Here is a 25,523-nt window from a genome sequence, read left to right on the forward strand (position 1 = left end):
GAGGCTACAGTGACCCCAAGATGTGGCCTTGGTCAGGCCACCTGCTCAACAAGCCCAGCTCCCAGAGCCCTTCTCTGTGCTAGGCGTGGCCCTGATGAGAAGTCCTCCTTCACTTTCCTCTACACACACAGCCGCCCTGGACCAACGCAGGCCACGGGACCAGAACACCTTCAAAAGACCCCCAACCCTTCAAGAAGGCCAACCGCACACGCATTCACAAAGAGGGCTACGTCTATAGTTTCTGGGCCCTGAGCAACCCTCCCCTCTAGGACTACACACGCTGGCCTCAATGGGGCCTTTGTGACATGATTTCAGGTCACCCCTGGCCTGTTCCTGGCCCCATAGATGGAGCTTTGGTCCACGCCATAGGGTAATGTCTAAAAATGGCTCTTGGCCACACAACTCCAAACCCTGACCACTGAAGTTCAGGCCATGTGAGAACAGGCAGTCCTAATCCGGAGAGGAAACGGGAACAGAGGGGAGCTGTAGTCTCTGTGGTGCCCACATCAGGCAGTGACCCAAAAAGCAAGAGGGAAAGGAGGTCTTTGCTAGGTCGCCAGGAGCAGGCCCGCTCCAGGACTCTCCCAGCCTCTGGCAAGAACAGTGTGCACGGGCGAGTATCCTGAGGGGCAAGCTGTCACAGTCATGTGTGTCTCTCCATGTTGATTTATTTCAGGTCAACACCAAAACAAAAATCTTTCTTCTCTAAGTTTGGACAACTCAAGACTCTCTTAGAAAGCAAAATGTGTGGTCCCCCAGCCCTATAAGGTATACAGCAAAAACTACCAGGATGTGCATAAAATCATCTTTCTTTGCTCTTGCATCCAGACATCTTCCACCGTCCCCATATCTAGAAGGTGTGACCTTCTGACCCTACTCCAAAGCCTGCTCCAAAATGCCCAATGATCCTGGAAGTCCGGTCAGGGCAGACGGGGAAGCCATCCTGAAAAATGAGAAGCGGGACAGCCTGTCACCCACCTGGGGTCGTGGCACTCGCGGATGGGAGCCGGGTCCTGGCTGCTGAGAGGCAGGTAGTTGAAGAACTCCCGCAGATTGCACAGGGCATCGACGTCATTCTCGAAAGCTCTGTGAGCCACGCCTGAGAAAACAGGGAGGATTAATGGGCCAGGGCATCGGTTGGCACTAGGAGGCTGCTTCCTGCCCATGCGCCCTCTCTGGGGGTCTCGCCGCAGACCACGATGACAGCTCTGTCCTCAAATCCTCTGCTAAGGATGGACACTGCACACCTCCGACCTTTGGACTGAGCTGCAACCCACACAGGCGGATCTGTGCTCTACCCTCTCACTCCGCAGGGTCACACTCCGCAGGGTCACACCTTCCTTATTCAGGTCTGTGCTCACGTCCCCTCCTCTCCTGTCCTCCCACCCTCCACTTCCACCTCTGTGCGTTGGGGGGCTCTTCACACCTTCCCTGTCACACCTGCTGCCCTGTTCACTGCAGGATGCTCCCTTAGAGGGCATCCCATCACTGCCATCCCCTGGCAAGGCCACTGCCTGGCCCATGACGTGCTCAACAATGGTGAGGGGAAAGGAGGGACTACCTGACCCTAGCCAGGGATCAAGCCATTGCTCCTGAAGAGCGTTCTGAAATAAAGACCAGCAAACAAGGCCGTGAATGCAGCGCAGCAAGTGACTGAGGACTCTCAGGTCAGCCTCAACAGACTCCCTGCTTCCACCGCTGCCCCTACGGTCTCTTGTCTACACAGCAGCCAGGGGGAGCTTTTAAGTCAAATCATGTCACGTCTCTACTCCTGGCTGTCCATGGAATAGTCACTCTCCTACCCCAGGGCCTTTGATTGACTCTTCCTGCTGCCTGCAGTGCTCCTCCCTAGACACCCAAAGTGAACTTCCATCTGCTCAACCCTTGCCCTCACAGTGAGGCCTACCCCACCCACCCCATTTGAAACTTCAGCCGCCCCAATCCTCTTTGCCCTGTTCTACTTTTCCACATTATATATTACCTTCTGACATGCTATCAGATGTACTTATTGATAATGTTTGTTATTATCTATCTTCTCGACTAGAACACAGGCCCCACATGGGCAGAACTTGTTGCTGTTCTGACCACAGATGCGTTCCCAGCCCCTAGGACAATGCTTCCTGAATTCAATGAGTAAAAAGCATTGATGTAATAAAATTATTTCAATCAAGAAGTATTTATAAATTAGTACAACCACTTTGGAGGACGGTCTGGCAGCTCCTCCAAAAAGTTAAATATGGTGCTATCATTACACTCAGAAACCCTATTTATAGGTATGTATCAAAGAGAAATGAAAACATACATTCACATAAAAACATTTACAGTAGTATACTTAAGAGAGCAGAAAAAAGTAGAAATGACCCAAACATCCATTAACTAATCAACAGACAATAAAATACAGTAGGGCTGGAGTAGAAAGGAGAAAGGAAGCTCAGTGGTAGAACACTTGCCTAGCACACGTGAGACCCCAAGTTCTATCCCCAATACTGCAAAAATATTCATTAGAATATTATTCAGTCATACAAAGGAATGAAATATTGATTCATGATACAAAATGATAAACCTTAAACAACTGATGCTAAGCAAGACACAAGTCACACAAGAGCACATGTTGTAGGATTCCGTTTATATAACATATCCCAATAGACAAATCCACATTAATAGCAAGTGGGCTGATGGTTGCTTTGCCTAGGGCAGGGAATGTGGGGTGCAATAGAGTAGGAGTGCTATTGGGTACAGGGGGTGATGGGGTGCTGGGGATGATGAAAATGTTCCAAATTGTGGGAATGATTATACAATTCTGAATGTATTTAGAAACACACACACACATACAACTGCACATTGTAAATAACTATTGAAAGTGTGTGATCCAATGCCAAGAAGGAAGGAAAGAGAGCAAGATGGGAGTCTGCTACACAGAGCATCTTTGGACCTTGCTTATGGGATACAGGATCAGGCGTGAGACACAGACCTTCAAAGGGGCTCAGGCCCTGAAAGACCACTGCATACTATCCTGAAAAAAAAAAAAAAAAAACTTGGGGCTGGGGTTGTGGCTCAGTAGTAGAGTGCTTGACTCAAATGTGTGAGGCACTGGGTTCAATTCTCAGCACCACATATAAATAAAAAATAAAGGTTCATCAACAACCAAAATGAATAAAATTAATAAATTTTTTAAAAAAACTCCTAAAATCATGTTACAAAGGAAATCCAATGTCATGGGCAGAGCTTCATTACTTTAAGCTATCAAGAAAAAAACAGGCAACAAAGAACATGCGTCCACCTGTTTGGATGCACATCTTGTATTCACACTCACAGGCCCAAAAGACAGCAGAGGTATCACAGAAAACTCAGTGGTAATTTTCTGTGGTCAATGGAATTTCTATTTTTACTACTGTATATTCTACCATAAACGCTAAATACCACTGATATTAAGAGTAAACAGCATATTTTATCAAACCAAAGACATCACCGAGACTCAACATATTTTATACCCCAGTGAGAAAGAAACCACTGCCCATTATGCCCCGAGATAATGCATCTTCACTGATATCAGAATCATGTAAAGTTTTTGTGCCTTCTATAGGAACAAAAATGTTTTGTTTCAACGCCAAAGCACAGACTTTTACACATTTTAACTGTGGCATGAGTGGTAAGTAACTGACCAATCTCATGAACACACGGTCATGACCGTCATGTTAAGACCCTACCTGGCCAGTGGGAGTCGGTAAAGCACTACCTATTCTTAAGACATTCTCCAACTTTGGAGTCACAGACCTTTTTGTTAAAAGTTCAACTGCACGTATATACATCATACCTACTGATGACCACCATTCCAAGGATTCGTTTTAAAATTAAAGAATATTACAGCAGGGGCTTGGGTGTGGTTCTGTGGTAGAGCACTTGCCCAGCATGTGTGAGGCCCTGGGTTCCATCCCCAGCACCACACCAAAAATAATTTTATAAAAGCATGAATAACACCCTAGTATTCATTCCATGTCTGCAGGCAATACACTGTACTACAATCTCCCCAAGTAAGTCCGGCCAACTAAATGACATTTTTAGAAATCTGTCACCATTCCCTTTGGCGGTGCCCCTTCCTGGCTGCTTGCCCATATAGTAAGCTCATCCTCGGGCCTCTCACCTGACATGGTGGTGTGGGTCTTGGCGCCACCAAGCTCCTCCTGGGTGACATCTTCATTGGTGACAGACTTCACAACTTCAGGGCCAGTGATAAATAGGTAGGAGGTGTCCTGAAATCAGATTTCCAGAACTATCAATCTCAAATCACCAGAGCAGTTCAGATCCTGAAGCTCACTCCGCCAGGAAGATAAATTCAGGGAAAGTAGAGGCTTGACAGCAGAACAAGACTGGGAGCAGACACCCATCTAGATGAAGACCTGAGTTTTCCAGGCCTCCTTGTCTGATTTTTTTTTTTTTTTAATCTTTGTTGCATGGTTCTATCTCCTCAAATTAACTCACAGTGTGATGAATATCTCAGGGTCCTTCATTCATAGAACTCAGTAACAGGTGACCTTTACTCAGAGTTTGCTGAGAACCAAGTGCTTTTCTAAACACTTCACAGGACTATGTCAGTAAAATCTACCTACCATATCACCCCCATGTACATTTGGGGAAACTGAGGCCCCTAAGATGGTATGCAACCAATCACTGTAAGTGAAGACACTTAAAGACACTGATAATCAATATTTGGGCACACAGAGGGTGACAGGCTTTTGCTGATAAAAGGTACACTATAAAAAATTTAAACACAAGAATAAGGGATACAGTGTAAAGTAAGTCTAAGCCTGGTACAGTGGTGCAAACCTGCAATCCCAGCTATTCGGGAGGCTGAGGCAGGAGGATCTCAGGTTGGAAGCCAGCCTGGGCAATTTAGCAAGAACTTGTATCAAAATAAAAAGGTCTGGGGGCATAGTTCAGTGGTAGAGCATTTGCCTAGCATGAGCAGGACCACTGAGGAGGAGGGGGAAGGAAGGAGAAAGTCCATATCCCAGGCCTGTTTCCAAGCTTCCAATCTCCTTCCCCTAAGACACCACTATTTCTGATTTATCCTTACAGAGACACTCATGCACATGAGCGCATTCACACACACACACAACACACACACACACGCACATATACATTTATATGCATATATCTGTCCTCTTATTTTCTAATGTAACAGGGACTTAGAGAGGCTGCCTTTGCTGAAAGCATTGACCCCCCACTTAGGTCTACACATGTGCAGTGGGTAGCAGAAAGTAGGGTAAAGTTACAGGCACCTCTGCCTTCATTTGGTATTTGCCTCCTTTATTACCCTCAACTTTGAGTCAGGCCACTGCTGAGCTCAGCACGTAGACGTGTTAATCATTTAAGGAGTGTTCATCTAAAAACTAGCAATACAAGGTTTATTTGCCCTAAACCCGAAACCTATCTCAACCCTCTTGAGTCTGAGGCCATATTTGCAGCATTCTGTTTCACAGCCCTGGAGTGGGGCCTAGAAGTCTTCAGTCACTGACGGACACCTTCCAGAAACAGCAGGAGCAATGTCTCATGGGAGCTGAGCTGCCTGCCCCCTTCCAGGATCCCAGGTCTGATGGATAAACACCCTGAGCAGCAAGAGGAAGCTGCCCCCTCCAGTGACAAAGATATCTCTCAAGCCACCTCGCAGAACCAGAGCCGAGAGAATGATCAACCAGGCCACAGCTGGACAGAGACTGCTCAACAGTTCAAGCCTCTCACCACCCCCACCCGGATTCTTCCTCTATTTCAATCTCAAATTCACTTCAGCACCCCAAAGACAGGGCTGAGATACTGGATTTCACTTTGCCTTCCCAAATATGGGATGTTGATTAAAATTCCTTTCCTGCTTTTTCACCCTTATTTTTTCTGCTTGGTGTTGAGGCAAACGACAGGATCTGGTGGGGTTTGGGGTTTGGTTTTCTGGGAGGTGCAGAGTCAGTCCTCTGGCCTAGGATGTTGGTAACACTAACAAACATTTTCTTTCTTACATAGTATCTTTTTCATTTATAACACAAACAGTATCATACCTATAATATTCCCAAATTTGTTTTCTTTTTAAACCATAGTACTGTAGCTTGAAGATCATAAGATCAGTATATTAGGACATGTATTATAACTGAACTGTCACTTACGGATGGACACTTGTTTCCAATATTTTGTCAAATAAGCAATTCTACAATAAATATTTTACTATAGTCATCTCTGAAATGACTATTCATTTTCTTTGCCCATTTTTTCAAGTGGACAAGATTTTGTTTTGTTGCAATTTGGTTTTGTGTTTGTTGGTACTGGGGATTGAACCCAGTGATGCTCTACACTGAACCATATCCCTTTTTTATTTTTTGAGACAGGGTGTCACTAAGGTGCCTAGGCTGGCCTTGAACATAGATCCCCCTGTCTCAGCCTCCAGAGTAACTGGGATTACAGGTGTAAGCCATGGTGCTCAGCCAACTGACTTTTTACAAACTAAGGCTCATCCTTAGTCTGTTATTTGTACGGTATCAGTCTTTTGTGGTTCCTTTGTTTGGAATCTTGCTAGAAACATCTAGATAGAAAGATCTCCCCAATTCCACAAAATTTCTAAACAAATGTTCATAGCAGCACTATTCTGAACAATTAAACTGGAAATGGCCAGTCAGCATGTAAGAAGCTGGACTCACAAGTTTTTACTAACCAGTAAAAAGCTGAACAAACTGAAAAATCAAGAGTTCTTAGATCCATCAGAGAGGTGGAATCACAGGGCAGATCACTCCAAAATCTGAGACTGGCAGGTAGGCAAACACAGAGAACTGAGGCTTGTCAGAGCAGAAATCCTGAGTCCAAACCTCCAGGGGAGCCAGAGCTGAGTGGAACCTGAACTTCACTGAGGAGCTACCAGAGGCTCAGCAGGTAATCTAAGATAAATACTCCAAAAGGGCCTAGTGACTGAGGGTCTTGTACTTGAAAACTGAACCAAGAACTTGCCCAGGTTCTCAGTAACTATTAGTGAAAACCCTCCTGCTGCTTCTGGCAAGGGGAGGGGACAAAGGATCATTTTGAACCAGTGTGTAGAGCATTCTGTTCCTCTTAACAAGATCTGCCCTCAGGAGACACCATTAACTACAGTCTAACCAGCTGGAGTTTTATCAGAGATAACTGACCTGAGGAAAGAAAATACCTAACTCTCTCCCAATCCCCATCCAGGAAGCGGTGAGAGGGAAGGGACTGAGAAATACCTAGGGTTCACACTCCAAGGCCCATGGTCACTGGAAGACAGGACTTTTAAGACTACAGAATGCCCCGCCCCTTATCACCATGTGCCTCAAGGCCATGCATGAGGCCCTGGGTTCCATCCTCAGCACCACATACAAATAAAAAAGTATTGTGTCCACCTACAACTAAAAAATAAGTTGTTGTTTTTTTTTTTTTTAAGTAAAAGATAAAGATTTTCTCAAGGGCTGGGTTGTGGCTCAGTGGTAGATTATTTGCCTAGCATGTGAGGCACTAGGTTCGATCCTCAGAGCCACATAAAAAATAAGTTAAATAAATAAATAATAAAGATACTATAACTAAAAAAAAAATTAAAAAGACTTTCTCAGATAAGCAAAAACTGATGAAATCTATTGTTAGTAGATATTCTAAATAATTTAACATTTCTTGCAAAGAATATCTTTCTGAAGGTAAATGATAAAGGTCAGAAACTTGGAGCCATATAAAGAGAATATTACATAAGGAATAAATGAAGATAAAATTTTATTTTTTCTTCTTAGCTGATCTAACATAATTTGTTCAAAATAATAGCAACAATATATTCAATTACATATGCATATACACACATATACATGCATACAGAGAAAATGAATAACAGCAATAATCCAAGAGCTGGGAGGAAAGTGAATTACTATTATCCTACTACTACCTAGGAAGTGGTACGAGTAATCTGAAAGACACCTGGGTTAGTTGCAAATGTAAACTGCAAAGCCTAAGACAACCAGTAAAGTTCAAAAGAGAAAAAAAAAAAGTATAACAAATGTGCTAATAAAGGAGAGAAAATGGGATCATATAAAATGCTCAATTAACCACAAAAGGGCCAGGCACAATAGTGCACACCTGGAATTCTAACAACTTGGGAAACTAAAAAAGCAGGATTGCAAGTTTGAGGGCCAGGTGGGCAAATTATACCTGCCTTAAAAAAAAAAAAAAAAAAGAGCTCAAAGGTGGAGTGCCCCTGGGTCCAATCTCTAGTGCTATTAAATTATATATATATATAAATCACTTTTTAAAAAAACAAGTGATTAAAGCAGGGTTTCAAGACACAAGGTTATTACACAAAAGTCACTTTCTTATACCAGAAATGGATAAGTGGAATTGGAAATTAAAAACACTACCATTTACATTAGCACCACCAAAATTAAATGCTTAGGTATTCATCTAACAAAATATGTACAAAAATCTATGAAAAAAACTACAAGAGAAATCAGAGAACTAAATGGAGACACTCCACGTTCAGAGGTAGAAAGGCTTAAGACTGTAAAGATTTCATTTCTTCTAAACTTCATCAACATATCTGATATAATCACAATTTTTTTAAAAAACTCAAGTTATTTAGTAGCTCTAATAATTCTAGAAGTTTATATGGTCAGGCAAAACACCCAGAGAGCCAGGAGAAGCAGAGCTGAAAGAACGACACTATTTCACAATACGCTATCAATGCACAGTTACCAGGACACTAGTGGTGGCTGAAGAATAAACAGAACAGAACAGAGAATCCAGAAACAAACACACAGAGGCTATTAATGTTTGGCAAAGGAGCAAAGGCAATATATTGGATGAAAGAAGGACTTTTCAAATTATGGTCTGGAGCAACTGGATATCCAAATTAGGGGGAAATCGTCTAGAAGATTCAACACCCTTCACAAAAATCAACTCAAACTGGACCACAGGCTTAAATAAAAGCAGTAAGGAAAGTACACACATACTAGAACAGAATAAAGGAAAAAATCTAGATGATCTTGGTTCAGGTAGTGACTTTTTAAAAGAACACTGAAGGCATAATCATGAAAGAAATAAGTTACACTTGTTAAAATTAAAATTTTCTATTCTAAGGAAAAGACTATCAGGACATGGAAAAGACAAGCCACTGACCGCAACAAAGTATGTGCAAAAGAAACATCAACTAAAGAACTATTATCCAGAGTACAGAAAGAACACATAGAACTCAACAAAACACAATCTATTTAAACAGGCCAGAGACCTGAACAGAAAGCTCACCAATGAAAATATACAGATGTCAAGTAAGCATGAGAAGATGCCACACATCGTCCATCTTTGGGAAATTGTAACCTTAAATAAGATATCAGTGCACACCCACTAGAATGGCTGAAACCCAGAACGCAGATAATGCCAAATGCTGGGGAGGATGTGGAACAACAGGAATTATCAGTCATTCCTCGTGGGAATGTAAAATGGTATGGCCACTCTGGAAGACAGTTTGGCAGCTTCTTATAAAACTAAATATACTTTTAACATATGATTCAGTAATGGCACTCCTTGGTATTTACCCAAATTAGTCGAAACAAAAACCTACACACGGTATTTACAGCAGCTTTACTATAATGCCAAGACAAGGAAGGAACCAAGATGCCCTCTGACAGGTGGATGGGTAACGTAATCCCCCAGCATCCAGATAAGGAATGTTATTCAGTGCTAAAAATAAGTGAGCTACTCAGTCATTGAAAGGCATGGTGGAAATTTAAACGTGCATTACTAAGTGACAGGAGCCAATCTGGAAAGGCTACCAACTGGATGATTCCAACTATGTGACATTCTGGAAAAGGCATAACTAGATAGGCAGAAAAACAGTAGCTGTCAAAGGATGGGGGGAGGGTAGGAACAGGCAGAGCACAGAGGATTTTTAGGGTAGATTGAGGAGAGTCAAACTATTCATATGAAAAATGCCATTATATGTTTGTTAAAACTCACAGAATAAACAACATTCAGAGTGAACCCTAAAAGGAACAACTTGGACTTTGAGTAATGATGTGTCAATGTAGGTTCACCAACTGTAACAATGTACCACTCTAGCGAGAGCAGGGTACACACAGGAAAACTTCGAGCCTTCTGCTCAATTTTGCTATGAACATTAAACTTCTCTAAAAAATTAAGGTTTATTGAAAAAAAAAAACTAAAAACAACCTATAATGTTCATTAGAAGATTAATCTCTAAGCAATTGTCCTAAATAAACGGGCTGGGGATACAGCTCAGTTGGTAGAGTGCTTGCCTCGCATGCACAAGGCCCTGGGTTCAATTCCCAGCATCACAAAAATAAAAAAAGAAGCAGCAGCTAACGCTCCTCCCACTAAATGAGTACATATTTTCCATATGATTTTTTTATATATAAAATATCATTTTGTATAATTCCATTGATACATAATCCTAGAAAATGCAAATTTATTTGTAAAGACAGAAGGTTGCAAGACCGGAGCAGGAAGCCGCGACAGCCGCCCAGCCAGACCGGAGCAGGAAGCCGCGACAGCCGCCCAGCCAGACCGGAGCAGGAAGGCGCCAGCCGCTCAGCCAGACCGGAGCAGGAAGTCCGGTCCCGCCCCGAGCGCTAGTCTCCAGGAAGCCCATCAACCCTTAAAACCCATCAAAGTGGGTGTGGCTACCAGCACAGTTGCGGCTGATCCAGGTACCCGGTTTCCAACTCCCCCACCCTTAGCTGCGATAACTCAAAATATTTCCCACAAGCTTTTGGGGATTGTAGCTATCAACACAAAACAACAACTGTAGAGGCACCTGGTTTCTACCTCAGAGACTAGAGTAGGGAAGATACAGGTGGAAGCTCATTTCCCTTCACACTGGCTATACCCACCACCCTGAATACAGAGGCTCAAACTAGGAATAGACAACGCCACCTACTGGAAGCAAGGAAAACAGTGTTCTGAGAGACTTTTTTTTTTTCCTCTCTTTCTCTTTTCTTCTCTCTCTTCCACAACTTCAGCATATGTGAAACCAAGAACTGAGCATGAACAACTGAATTACCAAAGTAATATAATATAGAGGAATTGCATATACCCCACCTCCCCCCCATTTTTTTTTCTGTATTTCTATCTTACTTCCCTTTCCCTTCTCTTATTTCTCTTTTCTTCCTTGTTATTTCTTTTCTTTTCTTTTTTTTTTAATTCATATTCTCTCTATACCACTTTCAATCTCCTAACTTTTGCTATCTATACATAGGGTAACTATCTAAATAGGAGGTTGAGTCTATACATTCTTCCATAAATTACCAGTCGAGTGGTTAGAGTTCTCCAAAGGTGCTAAGTTAGTTTAACCTCATTCCCTCACTCCTTTCTCTTTAAGTATAACATCCTTCGTCTGAAATTAAGTTTTCTATATGCCACCAGATATGGTACGCCTTTTATGAAACTAAGGAATATATTCTTAAGTAATAATTAAATCCAATATCTATAGTCTTAGAATCTAACTATAAATGCATTAATAATGAAAACTTGTCCTTAGATAATGTACTGTTGATATTGGGATCTGTTAACATTGTCTTTCTCCGAAAAAGAGGAATATTGGAGCTATTCAAGAACAATACAAATATATAAGGGGAAAAACATTAGCTCAACAGTTTCACAAAGCTAGAAAGAATCATGAGCAGTATGAAAAGACAAGGAAAGAAAGGACCACAAACAATACAGGTCAATTCAACATTAGATGAGGTAATATCTGCAGCTGATGGAATGTCAGACAAAGAGTTCAGGATATACATGCTTCAGATGATCTGGAGTCTCAAGGAAGACATTATTCATCAAATTCAGACAATGAAAAATCACTTTGACAATGAATTACATAAACAAATCCAAGAAGCAAAAGATCAACTCTATAGGGAGATAGAGGATATAAAAAACAAACAAACAGAAATCCTGGAAATGCAGGAAACAATAAACCAAATTAAAAACTCAAATGAGAGTATTACCAGCAGAGTAGAACACTTGGAAGATAGAACTTCAGACAACGAAGACAAAGTTTTTCAACTTGAAAACAACATAGACAGCTCAGCGAGAATGTTAAGAAATCATGAGCAGAACATCCAAGAATTGTGGGATAACATCAAGAAACCAAACCTAAGACTTATTGGGATACAAGAGGGTACAGAGGTCCAAACCAAGGGAATGAGTAATCTATTCAATGAAATAATACTAGAAAACTTCCCAGACTTAAAGAATGAAAAAGAAATCCAAATACTAGAAGCCTACAGGACACCGAATATACAAAATCATAAGAGATCCACACCAAGACATATAATAATGAAGATGCCCAACATACAGAATAAGGAGAGAATCTTAAAAGCCACAAGAGAGAGGAAGCAGATTACATTTAAGGGTAAACCAATCAGGATAACTGCTGATCTTTCAACACAGACTCTGAAAGCTAGAAGATCCTGGAACAACATATTTCAAACGCTGAAAGAAAAAGGGTTCCAACCAAGAATCATGTATCCAGCGAAATTAAGCTTCAGGATTGAAGATGAAATAAAAATCTTCCACGATAAGCAAAAGTTAAAAGAATTTGCAGCTAGAAAACCAGCTCTTCAAAACATCCTTGGCAAAACATTACAGGAAGAGGAAATGAAAAATAACAATGAAAACCAACAACGGGAGGTAGTACAATAAAGGAAAAACTAAGCATAGAGGAAAAACTAATCATGTTAAGTATCATACATAACCAAATATGGCTGGAAATACAAACCATATCTCAATAGTAACCCTAAATGTTAATGGCTTAAATGCACCAATCAAAAGACATAGGCTAGTAGAATGGATTAAAAAAAAAGATCCAACAATATGCTGTCTACAGGAGACTCATCTGATAGGTAAAGACATACACAGACTGAAGGTGAAAGGTTGGGAAAAATCATATCACTCATACGGACCCCGGAAGCAAGCAGGGGTGTCCATACTTGTATCAAATAAAATAGACTTCAAGCCAAAGTTAATCAAAAGGGATAAACAAGGACAATACATACTGCTCAAGGGAACCATACACCAACAAGACTTGACGATCATTAATATATATGCCCCAAACAATGGTGCAGCTACGTTCATCAAACAAACTCTTCTCAAGTTCAAGAGTCTAATAGACCACAACACAATAATCATGGGAGATTTTAATACACCTCTCTCACCAATGGACAGATCTTCCAAACAAAAATTGAATAAAGAAACCATAGAGCTCAATAATACAATAAATAACTTAGACTTAATTGATATATACAGAATATACCACCCAACATCAAGTGGATACACTTTCTTCTCAGCAGCACATGGATCCTTCTCAAAAATAGACCATATATTATGTCACAGGGCAAAGCTTAGCAATTACAAAGGAGTTGAGATACTACCGTGCATTTTATCTGATCATAATGGAATGAAATTGGAAATCAATAATAAAATGAGAAAGGAAAAACCCTACATCACATGGAGATTAAACAATATGCTACTGAATGAACAAAGGGTTACAGAAGACATCAAAGAGGAAATTAAAAAATTCTTAGAGGTAAACGAAAACTCAGAAACAACATATCGAAATCTTTGGGACACTATGAAAGCAGTACTAAGAGGAAAATTCATTTCATGGAGTTCATTCCTTAAAAGAAGGAAAAGCCAACAAATAAATGACCTCATACTACACCTCAAAGCCTTAGAAAAAGAAGAACAAATCAGCAGCAAATACAGTAGAAGGCAAGAAATAATTAAAATTAGAGCAGAAATCAATGAAATCGAAACAAAAGAAACAATCAAAAAAATTGACAAAACTAAAAGTTGGTTCTTTGAAAAAATAAATAAGATTGATAGACCACTAGCCACACTAACAAAGAGAAGAAGAGAGAGAACCCAAATTACTAGCTTACGGGATGAAAAAGGCAACATCACAACAGACAATTCAGAAATACAGACGATAATTAGAAATTATTTTGAAACCCTATACTCTAATAAAATAGAAGATAGTGAAGGCATAGATAAATTCCTTGAGACATATGAACTACCCAGATTGAATCAGGAAGATATAAACAACCTAAACAGATCAATATCAAGGGAGGAAATAGAAGAAGCCATCAAAAGACTACCAACCAAGAAAAGCCCAGGACCGGATGGATGTACAGCAGAGTTTTACAAAACATTTAAAGAGGAACTAATACCAATACTCCATAATCTATTTCAGGAGATAGAAAAAGAGGGAGAACTCCCAAATTCATTCTATGAGGCCAATATCACCCTGATTCCCAAACCAGAGAAGGACACCTCAAAGAAAGAAAACTACAGACCAATATCCCTAATGAATTTAGATGCAAAAATCCTCAATAAAATTCTGGCAAATCGTATACAAAAACATATCAAAAAGATTGTGCACCATGATCAAGTAGGATTCATCCCTGGGATGCAAGGCTGGTTCAATATACGGAAATCAATAAACGTTATTCACCACATCAATAGACTTAAAGATAAGAACCATATGATCATCTCGGTGGACGCAGAAAAAGCATTCGACAAAGTACAGCATCCCTTTATGTTCAAAACATTAGAAAAACTAGGGATAACAGGAACTTACCTCAAAATTATAAAAGCTATATATGCTAAGCCTCAGGCTAGCATCATTCTAAATGGAAAAAAACTGAAGGCATTCCCTCTAAAATCTGGAACAAGACAGGGATGCCCTCTCTCACCACTTCTATTCAATATAGTTCTCGAAACACTGGCCAGAGCAATTGGACAGACGAAAGAAATTAAAGGCATAAAAATAGGAAAAGAAGAACTTAAATTATCACTATTTGCGGATATGATCCTATACCTAGAAGACACAAAAAGGTCTACAAAGAAACTACTAGAGCTAATAAATGAATTCAGCAAAGTGGCAGGATATAAAATCAACACGCATAAATCAAAGGCATTCCTGTATATCAGCGACAAATCTTCTGAACTGGAAATGAGGACATCTACCCCATTCACAATATCCTCAAAAAAAATAAAATACTTGGGAATCAACCTAACAAAAGAGGTGAAAGATTTATACAATGAAAACTACAGAACCCTAAAGAGAGAAATAGAAGAAGATCTCAGAAGATGGAAAAATATACCCTGTTCATGGATAGGCAGAACTAACATCATCAAAATGGCAATATTACCAAAAGTTCTCTATAGGTTCAATGCAATGCCAATCAAAATCCCAACGGCATTTCTTGTAGAAATAGATAAAGCAATCATGAAATTCATATGGAAAAATAAAAGACCCAGAATAGCAAAAGCAATTCTAAGCAGGAAGTGTGAATCAGGAGGTGTAGCGATACCAGATTTCAAACTGTACTACAAAGCAATAGTAACAAAAACAGCATGGTACTGGTACCAAAACAGGCGGGTGGACCAATGGTATAGAATAGAGGACACAGAAACCAATCCACAAAATTACAACTATCTTATATTCGATAAAGGGGCTAAAAGCATGCAATGGAGGAAGGATAGCATCTTCAACAAATGGTGCTGGGAAAACTGGAAATCCATATGCAATAAAATGAAACTGAATCCCCTCCTCTCGCCATGCACAAAAGTTAACTCAAAATGGATCAAGGACCTTGATATCAAATCAGAGACTATGCGTCTGATAGATGAAAAGGTTGGCTCCGATCTACATATTGTGGGGTCGGGCTCCAAATTCCTTAATAGGACACCCATAGCACAAGAGTTAAAAACAAGAATCAACAAATGGGACTTACTTAAACTAAAAAGTTTTTTCTCAGCAAGAGAAACAATAAGAGAGGTAAATAGGGAGCCTACATCATGGGAACAAATTTTTACTCCTCACACTTCAGATAGAGCCCTAATATCCAGAGTATACAAAGAACTCAAAAAATTAAACGATAAGAAAACAAATAACCCAATCAACAAATGGGCCAAAGACCTGAACAGACACTTCTCAGAGGAGGACATACAATCAATCAACAAGTACATGAAAAAATGCTCACCATCTCTAGCAGTCAGAGAAATGCAAATCAAAACCACCCTAAGATACCATCTCACTCCAGTAAGATTGGCAGCCATTATGAAGTCGAACAATAACAAGTGCTGGCGAGGATGTGGGGAAAAGGGTACTCTTATACATTGCTGGTGGGACTGCAAAATGGTGAGGCCAATATGGAAAGCAGTATGGAGATTCCTGGGAAAGCTGGGAATGGAACCACCATTTGACCCAGCTATTGCCCTTCTCGGACTATTCCCTGAAGACCTCAAAAGAGCGTACTACAGGGATACTGCCACATCGATGTTCATAGCAGCACAATTCACAATAGCTAGACTGTGGAACCAACCCCGATGCCCCTCAATAGATGAATGGATAAAAAAAATGTGGCATTTATACACAATGGAGTACTACGCAGCACTAAGAAATGACAAAATCATGAAATTTGCAGGGAAATGGATGGCACTAGAGCAGATTATGCTAAGTGAAGCTAGCCAATCCCTAAAAAACAAATGCCAAATGTCTTCTTTGATATAATGAGAGCAACCAAGAACAGAGCAGGGAGGAAGAGCAGGAGGAAAAGATTAACATTAAGCAGAGTCATGAAGTGGGAGGGAAAGGGAGAGAAAAGGGAAATTGCTTGGAAATGGAAGGAGACCCTCATTGTTATACAAAATTACATATAAGAGTTTGTGAGGGGAATGGGAAAAAAATAAGGAGAGAAATGAATTACAGTAGATGGGGTAGAGAGAGAAGATGGGAGGGGAGGGGAGGGGGGATAGTAGAGGATAGGAAAGGTAGCAGAATACAACAGTTACTATTATGGTATTATGTAAAAATGTGGATGTGTAACCGATGTGATTCTGCAATCTTTGTAATGTTTTGAATAACCAATAAAAAAATAAAATTAAAAAAAAAAAAAAAAAAAAAAAAAAAGACAGAAGGTTGCAAATTTATCTATAGTGACAGAAGGTAAGTCAATGGCTACCAGAAGAGCAGGTTTTGTTAAACAGGGAAGAATAGGGGCTGGGGATGTGGCTCAAGCGGTAGCATGCTCGCCTGGCATGCGTGCGGCCCAGGTTTGATCCTCAGCACCACATACAAACAAAGATGTTGTGTCCGCCAAAAACTAAAAAATAAATATAAAAAAAAAAAAAACGGGAAGAATGGATTACAAAGAAACTTTTAAGGGTGCAGGATGTTCGTTGTCTTGAATCATGTGGTAACGGCTTTATGGATTTATACAAACATCAGGTTATATGCTTCAAGTACATATAATTTATCTCACATTTCAATAAAGTTGAAAAAAATGTATAAAGCCAGATGTGGTCACATGTGCCCACAGCCCACCTTCTCAGTAAGCTGAGGCAGGAGAATCTCCTGAACCCAGGAGTTCGAGACCACCTGTCTAGGCAACCTAAGGACACCTTGTGTTAATGCAAAGAGCCAAGAATAGCCCATTTCACCTGAGAACAAGGTGGGCCAACCTGCAACCTGCTCTACCAGCTATCAACATCTCCTGTAGCCACTCTGAGTGAGGTAGTGTGGCACTGTCACAGAAATAGGCACACAGACCACCAGAGCTGGATTTATGACACATGTGGCATCAGAGAGCAGGAATGGATGTTCATTTCCATAAAAGGCTCTAGACTGACAAGGTCAATCATTGAAGAGAAAAAATGGGGGAAGGGACTCTTACTTCAAACCATGAATCAATTCCAGGAAGGTATAGACAGGTAAAAAAAGGCAAACCAATAAAGCTTTAATAAAATGGAAACTACTTTCATGAGCTTGAGGTACGAAAAACTCTTTTTAGAATTAAAACTACTACCCATAAAGGAATGTGCCCAAGTGAACTTGATTCACATATCAAAGCAGGATAGGAGCCAGCTTAAAGGGCTCCCCGGCCTGGTTAAGGACAATACGAGCATCAAAACAAACTACAGTAATGGATTATAAACCACTGGGCAAAACAGGAATTCTTGAATTCACATTAATAATAGATCACATAAACATATCTTCAAGAAAGTAGAGCCGCCAGGCATGGTGGCACATATCTGTAATCCCAGCAGTTCAGGAGGCTGAGGCAGGAGGATCATGAGTTCAAAGCCAGTCCCAGCAAAAGCAAGGAACTAAGCAACTCAGTGAGACCCTGTCTCTAAAAAAAATACAAAATAGGGTTGGGGATATGGCTCAGTGGCTGAGTACCCCTGAGTTCAATCCCTGGTACAAAAAAAAAAAAAAAAAAAAAAAAAGAAAGAAAGAAAAATGAAAAGAAATTGGGGTTCTTCCTTAGAATAAAATGCTAACTGAGGGCTAGGGCTGGGGCTGGGGCTCCATGGTAGAGCACTTGCCTAGCATGCGTGAGGCACTGGGTTCAATAAAATAAAGGTATTATGTCCATCTACAACTTTAAAAATATATTAAAAAAATAAAAATTTAAAAAACTTTTTAAAATGCCACCTGATAGGAAGCAAATCATGGAGCTAGATAACCATTTTATTAAACATTAAAGTATGGATTAGTTTAGAAAATAAACCAATCAAGGAGAAAAAGTGAGATGCAGAGTAGAATATTCTCAAGTTCTCAAAGCATCTCTCCAAAAAGCACCATTAAGTTACAAAGAGAAAACCAGAAACTCCATGGGGAGAAACAGACCACACCTTGAACTGGCTATCAAAGTGGCATCACTCATAGAGGAATATGGGCATCTCTCGATTCTAGATGGAATATCTAAGTTGATACAGCAAGCCTTACGTAACAGACAAACTCAGATACCAAACCCAACTCTAATTCCAGGAAACATCAGATAAGCCCATTCTGGAGAACAAAATAATTTATCTGTATCCTCCCAAAGTGTCAATATCATGATGAAAAGTCCAAGGAATTGTTTCAGCTTAAAGGAGACCAACAAGAAATGTGATCCCAAGGTAGGCCATGTGTTTGGACACATCACAGGATTTAATCAATTTTGAGAGTGAAATCAATCATAATGGGATGCAACTAAACACAGAAGGAAAACTAGAAAATTTATAACATGTGAAAAGCAAATAATTTTAAACCATCAGTGAGTCAAAGAAAAAATCACAGGGAAATTTTAAAATATCGAGACAAATGAATATTAAAAACATCATATGAGGGGCTGGAGCTGGGGCTCAGCAGGAGAGCACTTGCCTAGCATGTGTGAGGCTCTGGGTTCGATCCACTTAAAAATAAATAAATAAAATAAAGGTATTGTGTCCAACTACAACTAAGAAAATATTTTTTAAAAAAATCATACAAAAAACCAGAACACAGTGAAAGCAACACCAAAAGAGAAACTTATAGCTCTAAACACATTAAAAAAGAAGAAAGGTCTCAAAACAACCAACTTTACACCTTGAAGAACTGGGGATAAAAAAAAAAGAACTGGGGTGGGGGTTGTGGCTCAGCAGTAGAGCACCTGCCTAGCGCCACATAAAAATAAAATAAATAAATAAAAATAAATAAATATATATATATATATATATATATATATATATATATATATATATATATAAATAAAGATATTGTGTCCACCTATAACTAAAAAACAGATACTTAAAAAAAAAAAAAGAACTAAACCTACGGCTAGCAGAAGATAAATAGAAAAACAGGAAACGCTAACAAAACCAAGAATTAGTTCTTAGAAAAGGTCAATAAAATTAACAATCCTTCACCTAGATATTAAAATGTCATCATTACCCAAAGTCGTCTACAGATCCAAAGCAGTCCCTATCAAAATCCCAATGAAGTTTTTAAGTAGCAAGAGGAAAACCCAGCCTAAAATCAATATGGGACTTCATAGGATTACATACAGTCAAAACAATCGAAGAATGAAGGTGGAGATCTCATGTCTTAATTTCAAAACTTACTACATGACCACCATAATTAAGACAGAACACATCAATGGGAGAGAGGAAGCCCAAAAATAAACCTTCGTGTGAATCAAATAATTGTCTCGATATAAAAACTGGTATTATCAGTGCCCCTAAATAGAACAAAAATATATCTTTCATCATACGCTAAATGTACAATATATTTAGACCCATTTCTCACTTCTGTTCCGTCCCATGATCTGTCCACTCACTGCATGTTAATGAAGCCATTTTGGTTACTGCAGCTTTATAATGTACTATGGCACTGGCAAGCTAGCCCTCATTATACTTCTTCTGAAGTGTTTATTCTTACAGGATGTTTCTTCACCCCACATGAACTTCATAATTACCTTTCAGATTCTTTTTTAAAAAGATATTGTATTTTGGGGCTGGGGCTGGAGCTCAGTGGAAGAGCGCTTGCCTAGCACATGTGAGATACTAGGTTCGATCCTCAGCACCACATAAAAATAAACAAATAAAATAAAGGCATTCTGTTCACTTTCAACTCCAAAAGAAAATTTTTAAAAAATGTTGCATTTTTATTGCACTTTATTAAACATATGAAATATTTAAGATATCAAATGATTAAGGTCTAACAAATAGTTGTAGGACAAGAACACAGTTAGGCCCTAAGTAATTCATTGAGACCTTGTTTCTAAATAAAATTTAAAAAGGGCTGGGGATGTGGCTCAGTAGTTAAGTGCCCCTGGATTCACTCCCCAGTACCAAAAAAAAAAAAAAAAAGGCAAAGAAGGGAAAGCAGTTTGGAAAGAACCCCAGCAGCTAGAGGGCTGAGCAGGATGATGTAAATTGTCAATGGAAACCAAGAAGGTGTGGCCAGAGATGACAGGAGATGCCACAGAGGCATTGTGGGAGGGCATGAGAAAACAATACTGCTGAGAGATTGAGGGAGATGAGCAATAACTAGCATTCACAGTGACACAGAAGGCACTAATGACCTTAGAAGGACAGTTTAGTGGATTGGGAGGACAAGGCTAAATTGACATGAACAGGAAAAGAGGGTGGGCACAGAGGTGCACATCTGTCATCCCAGCAACTCAGGAGGTTGAGGCAGGAGAACAGGAAGTCCATGGCCAGCCTGGGCAACTCAAAGAGACCCTGTCTCATAATAAAATAAAAAAGGCTGGGGTGCAGCTCAGTGGTAGAGCATTTGCCGAGCATGTGCAAGTCCCTGAGTTCAATCCCCAGCACTGCAAAAAAGAAAAAAAAGAAGGTGAGGGGAGGGAGAGAGAATTACCTATAGGGGACAGCTTTTGTTTTTAAAGACAGAAAAGACCTGCACTTGATTAAGTTCTGATAGGATACAGTAGCAAGGGAGAAAACGGAAGTAGTAAAGAAGGCTGGGGATGAGCCAAGTGATAGAGCACTTGCCTAGCATGTGCAAGGCCCCAGGTTCAACCCCCAGTACTGCAAAAAACAAAGTTCCCATATCCTGCCACCCTTTAAAAGAATGTAATAAAGCAGCAGAGAGAAGGGTCAGCATGAGGCCACTGAACAGGCATGGAGAGCTGTGCACAGGAAGGATGGCCTCCACCAGAGGAGCCACTCCTGCACCTCTCCTCTGTGCCTGGGGCAGGAAGGAGAAGTGCAGCAGCAGCAGTAGAGAAGTGACCTGCCTGGATTTAGTGAGCAACGTTCAGGGGATTCTGCTGTGCGCAGGAAGCAAGAGCTCTGATCATCTTAATGGGTTAAACCCACCTCTTTTATTGAACATCTATGTGGCTTTCAGTCTGACATTAGGAACAGAACAGCTGGGTCAGAGGATAAGTACTTTAGAAACTTGAATTCCTACTGCTTTGAGAAAAATGACTATTGTTACTTTGCATCCCCCAACCTTCCTGTTTTAGTATTTATGGCTCTTTTTGTTAATAAAGAGAAAAAGGCTGATTTTAAAGTAACAGATTAGGCTAGGGTTGTAGCTCAGTAGTTGAGTACATGCCTCGCGTGTGTTAGGCACTGGGTTCAATCCTTAGCACCACATTAAAAAAATAAATAAAATAAAATAAAGAATTGTGTCCATCTACAACTAAAAAAAAATTAAAAATAAATAAAGTAACAGATTAAGGGTATTTGTCCACATGTTAAGTCGAAGAAAGCATCATTTACAAATAATTTTAAATGTCATTCCATTAAAGTTATGAAATAAAAATATGTACCTCTCAAAATGAAGTTAGAGATCGATTTATTCAAAACCATTTCAAAAAATGAAATAAAATGGCAAATAGTTAAAGAAATAAATGTGGGACGACCAGAAACAATATCCTAAAAATACAGAAATGCCTCCCATGAGAACCTTTTGAATAGGAATTAAGAGACTGTCTCCTGTCTGGGAAAAGGATAGATCCTTTAATTACCTAAAAACCATTTCAATTCAGACTAACAAATCAAATCACCTACCACTGAAGCACATGAGCACCTCCTGCTAGTGAACCCCATGAGCTACAGATTCCATGCCAAAACCTCTCCACTAAGACCTTATCATCACTCTGCTGAATGCCAATGAGAATGCAGCTAACAACCTAGATTTGGGTCAGGAATCATTTTTATTACAGATAAGGGGCTGCAGGACTCTCAAAGGGCACCAGAAACAGGCTCTTCTTTCTTACCTTCACCATGAATGTGAAGTCTGTTAGGGCCGGCGAGTAGACCGCCCCACCAGCACATGGGCCCATGATCAGAGAAATCTGCGGGATGACTCCGGATGCCGTCACATTCCTCTGTCAAAAGAGAAAGGCAAAAGCATCTGGTTACAGAGGTGTGAAGACCCTATCTGTGGGAAGATAAAGGAAACAGTAGCATTTGGCTTCACCTGGCACAGAGAGGCTATGCAGAAGGTGAACAGGCAAACAGGCTCAGTAAAGCTCTTCCAGAATTATGTACTCAATTTCCTCCCTAACTTGTGGGAAAGTTGGTATGTTACTTTCTGGGGTGAAGATCTTCTCTCCTCTCTGCTCCTTGGCAGCTGTTCCCCAAAACCTCAGCAGGATATAAGCTACAGAGAATTGTGCCACACTAGTTCCAGCTCCAAACACACCTCATCCACCACACCCATGTCCACACACAATTGGCTGGAAGAGGAAGGAAAACCTCAGTGAACAGAGCCAGCAATTACCCTGGACTCTGGCCTCTATTCTGAGGCTCTTCACACCCTCCACCCAGAGGGCACCCAGCAGTCACAAGGTAAGGCTGAGAGGTAGGCACTACCTTCCACAGTCTTCAAAGTCTGCCCCTCCCAGAGAGGGGATGTCAGGGAGGGAAGGTAAGAGGAGCCAGAAAGGTGCCCTAAGGACAGGGGTATATGATGGATTAAGCTCAGGCCACCCCCTGGAAAAGATTGGATGTGGGGGCTTGAGGACCAAGGCTGGGCGACAGGGCCCAATCACATCTTGCCCTACTCCCAACCCCTTTCCCTCTCCTGAGCCCCATCAGCTTCGGAAAAGTGGGTCCACTCTTCAGCCTGCCGTGACTCTGAGCAGAATGTCTGTAAACCATGGGAGTAGCTAACTTTGCCACAAAATGTCATCTATACTCTCTGCAAAACTGACAAGTTGGATAGGTGGTCTTCCAGCTACTGCACAATTAAGAGTCTGAAAAATTCTCTCCCTAAAAAAAACTAGAAAACTGGACAAAATTGTCAAAAAAAAAAAAAAGTATTAGCATTCAAGGTTCTGAAAACGAATCAAATATTAAATTGTGAAGTGTTCATTCACAAAAAACTGCTAAAGTTGAGATGAGAATGGTAAGAGTCTGAGGCATTCTTTTTTTTTTTTTTTTAAGTTGTAGATAGACACAATGCCTTTATTTTATTTATTTATTTTTATGTGATGCTGAGGATCAAACCCAGTGGCTCCCATGTGCCAGGCAAATGCTCTGCCACTGAGTCACAACCCCAGCCCCTGATACATTCTTTTTTTTTTTTAATTTATTTTTTAGTTTTCAGCGGACACAACATCTTTCTTTGTATGTGGTGCTGAGGATCGAACCCGGGCCGCACGCATGCCAGGTGAGCGCGCTACTACTTGAGTCACATCCCCAGCCCCCCTGACACATTCTTAACCAAGAATGCCACTAGTGCCCATGCCTGCTCAGGATTCCCTCAAGGTAAAAGTAATACCAGACAGTAATTCAAGTCCACAAGAAGCAATTAAAAGCACTGAAAAGAGAATGGGGTTGTGGCTCAGTGGAAGAGTGCTTGCCTAGCACATGTGAGACACTGGGTTCAATCCTCAGCACCACATAAAAATAAATAAAATAAAGGTATTATGTCCAACTATAACTAAAAAATATTTTTTTAAAAAAGCACTGAAAATGGCAAATACATGATTAAATACAAAGTACTGAATAAATATAATTCTCAATACTTATATATAATGTAATAATTATAACACTATAATTTGTAATTATAACACTGTAAGGAAATATATAATAATAATGGCACGAATGATGGGGAGAAAATAGTTATATCAAAGCAGAGTTTCCATCTTTTACCAGAATAAAGTCAGTATTAACTTGAAGTAGACAGATAATTTAAAATTTATATTGTAATCTTTAGAGCAACCACTAAAAAATAACTCAAAAAATACAGCTTAAAAAAATAGCTCTAAACATAGAACTGTGGGATATTTTTCGTTTGAGACAGGATCTTGCTGTGTCGCCTGGACTAATCAACAAACTGGTGGGTTCAAGAGATCCTCCCCTCACAACCTCCTGAGTAGCTGAGACTACATCCAGCTCAAACTAAGAGTTGAGTGACATCATAGTAGACAGAAGAGGAACTTCTAGGAATCTGGGACTGAAGCAACAACTCAACTAAAAGGGATTGTCTGAAGTAAATACTTTGGAACTTTGGAGTTTAGTTGAACACTTGCAGGATCCAAGGAAGAGTGTGATGAAGAAGCAGGTACATTTCAGTGAATTTCTGCATTTGGTGTAACTACTATCATTCCCAGCCCAAAACCATGAGGTAAACCAAGTAACTATGAGGTTGGAAACCCATGTTCCTGAAGTGGCTACCTGGGGCCAAGGTGGACAACAAGGACCTTGTCCTTCAAATATTAGGGTTGTATTTTGGGGGGATTTTCATTTTTGAGATGCAGGGGATAGAACCCAAGGGCCTCACAAAAGCTAGGCAAGTACTCTACCACTAAGCCACATGCACAGCCCAAGGATTGTGTATTTTGATTGCTGATCACCGCTTTTGATGGCTGAGGGGCAGCCTGGAGGCCAGTCATTGTTTCAATTATCATGGATTCAAATAGCCACCCCAATACAAGGAAAGAAATAGTTTGTTCCAACCTGGTGTGCCTTCTGAGAGGGACATCTTTACCTGATCACTGGTTGGCCACAGAGACAACTAAAATTTCAGTGACCATATTCAACAAGGAAAAGAAGAATTTGACAGAAACCATCCCTGAGGAAACCCAAACACTGGAATTATTAGTCACAGATGCTAGAGTAACTATCTTAAAATATGTTCAATGAGCTAAAGGAAACCAAGGAAAAAGAACTCAGGAAAGCGGGAAAACAATGTCCAAACAAAATGAGTATCAATGAAATGAAAAATTCACTAGAATTTTCAACAGCAGATC

The 25,523-nt window shown here is 40.3% G+C and overlaps 1 protein-coding gene across 1 annotated transcript in view; it reads right to left on the minus strand.

The window, feature by feature from the left end:
• The window catches only part of Pccb (propionyl-CoA carboxylase subunit beta), a 56,622-nt gene that overhangs the window by 12,116 nt on the left and 18,983 nt on the right, over positions 1-25,523 (minus strand). Inside the window, exons 6-8 of the mRNA XM_076867624.1 lie at positions 22,542-22,652; positions 4,142-4,250; positions 979-1,099 (exon numbers count right to left, since the gene is read on the minus strand). Coding sequence (XP_076723739.1) covers positions 979-1,099; positions 4,142-4,250; positions 22,542-22,652 — 341 coding nt within the window. The remainder of the gene's footprint in view (positions 1-978; positions 1,100-4,141; positions 4,251-22,541; positions 22,653-25,523) is intronic.

This window comes from Callospermophilus lateralis, chromosome 10 (genome assembly GCF_048772815.1).
Source record: "Callospermophilus lateralis isolate mCalLat2 chromosome 10, mCalLat2.hap1, whole genome shotgun sequence".
Taxonomy (NCBI): Eukaryota; Metazoa; Chordata; class Mammalia; order Rodentia; family Sciuridae; genus Callospermophilus; species Callospermophilus lateralis.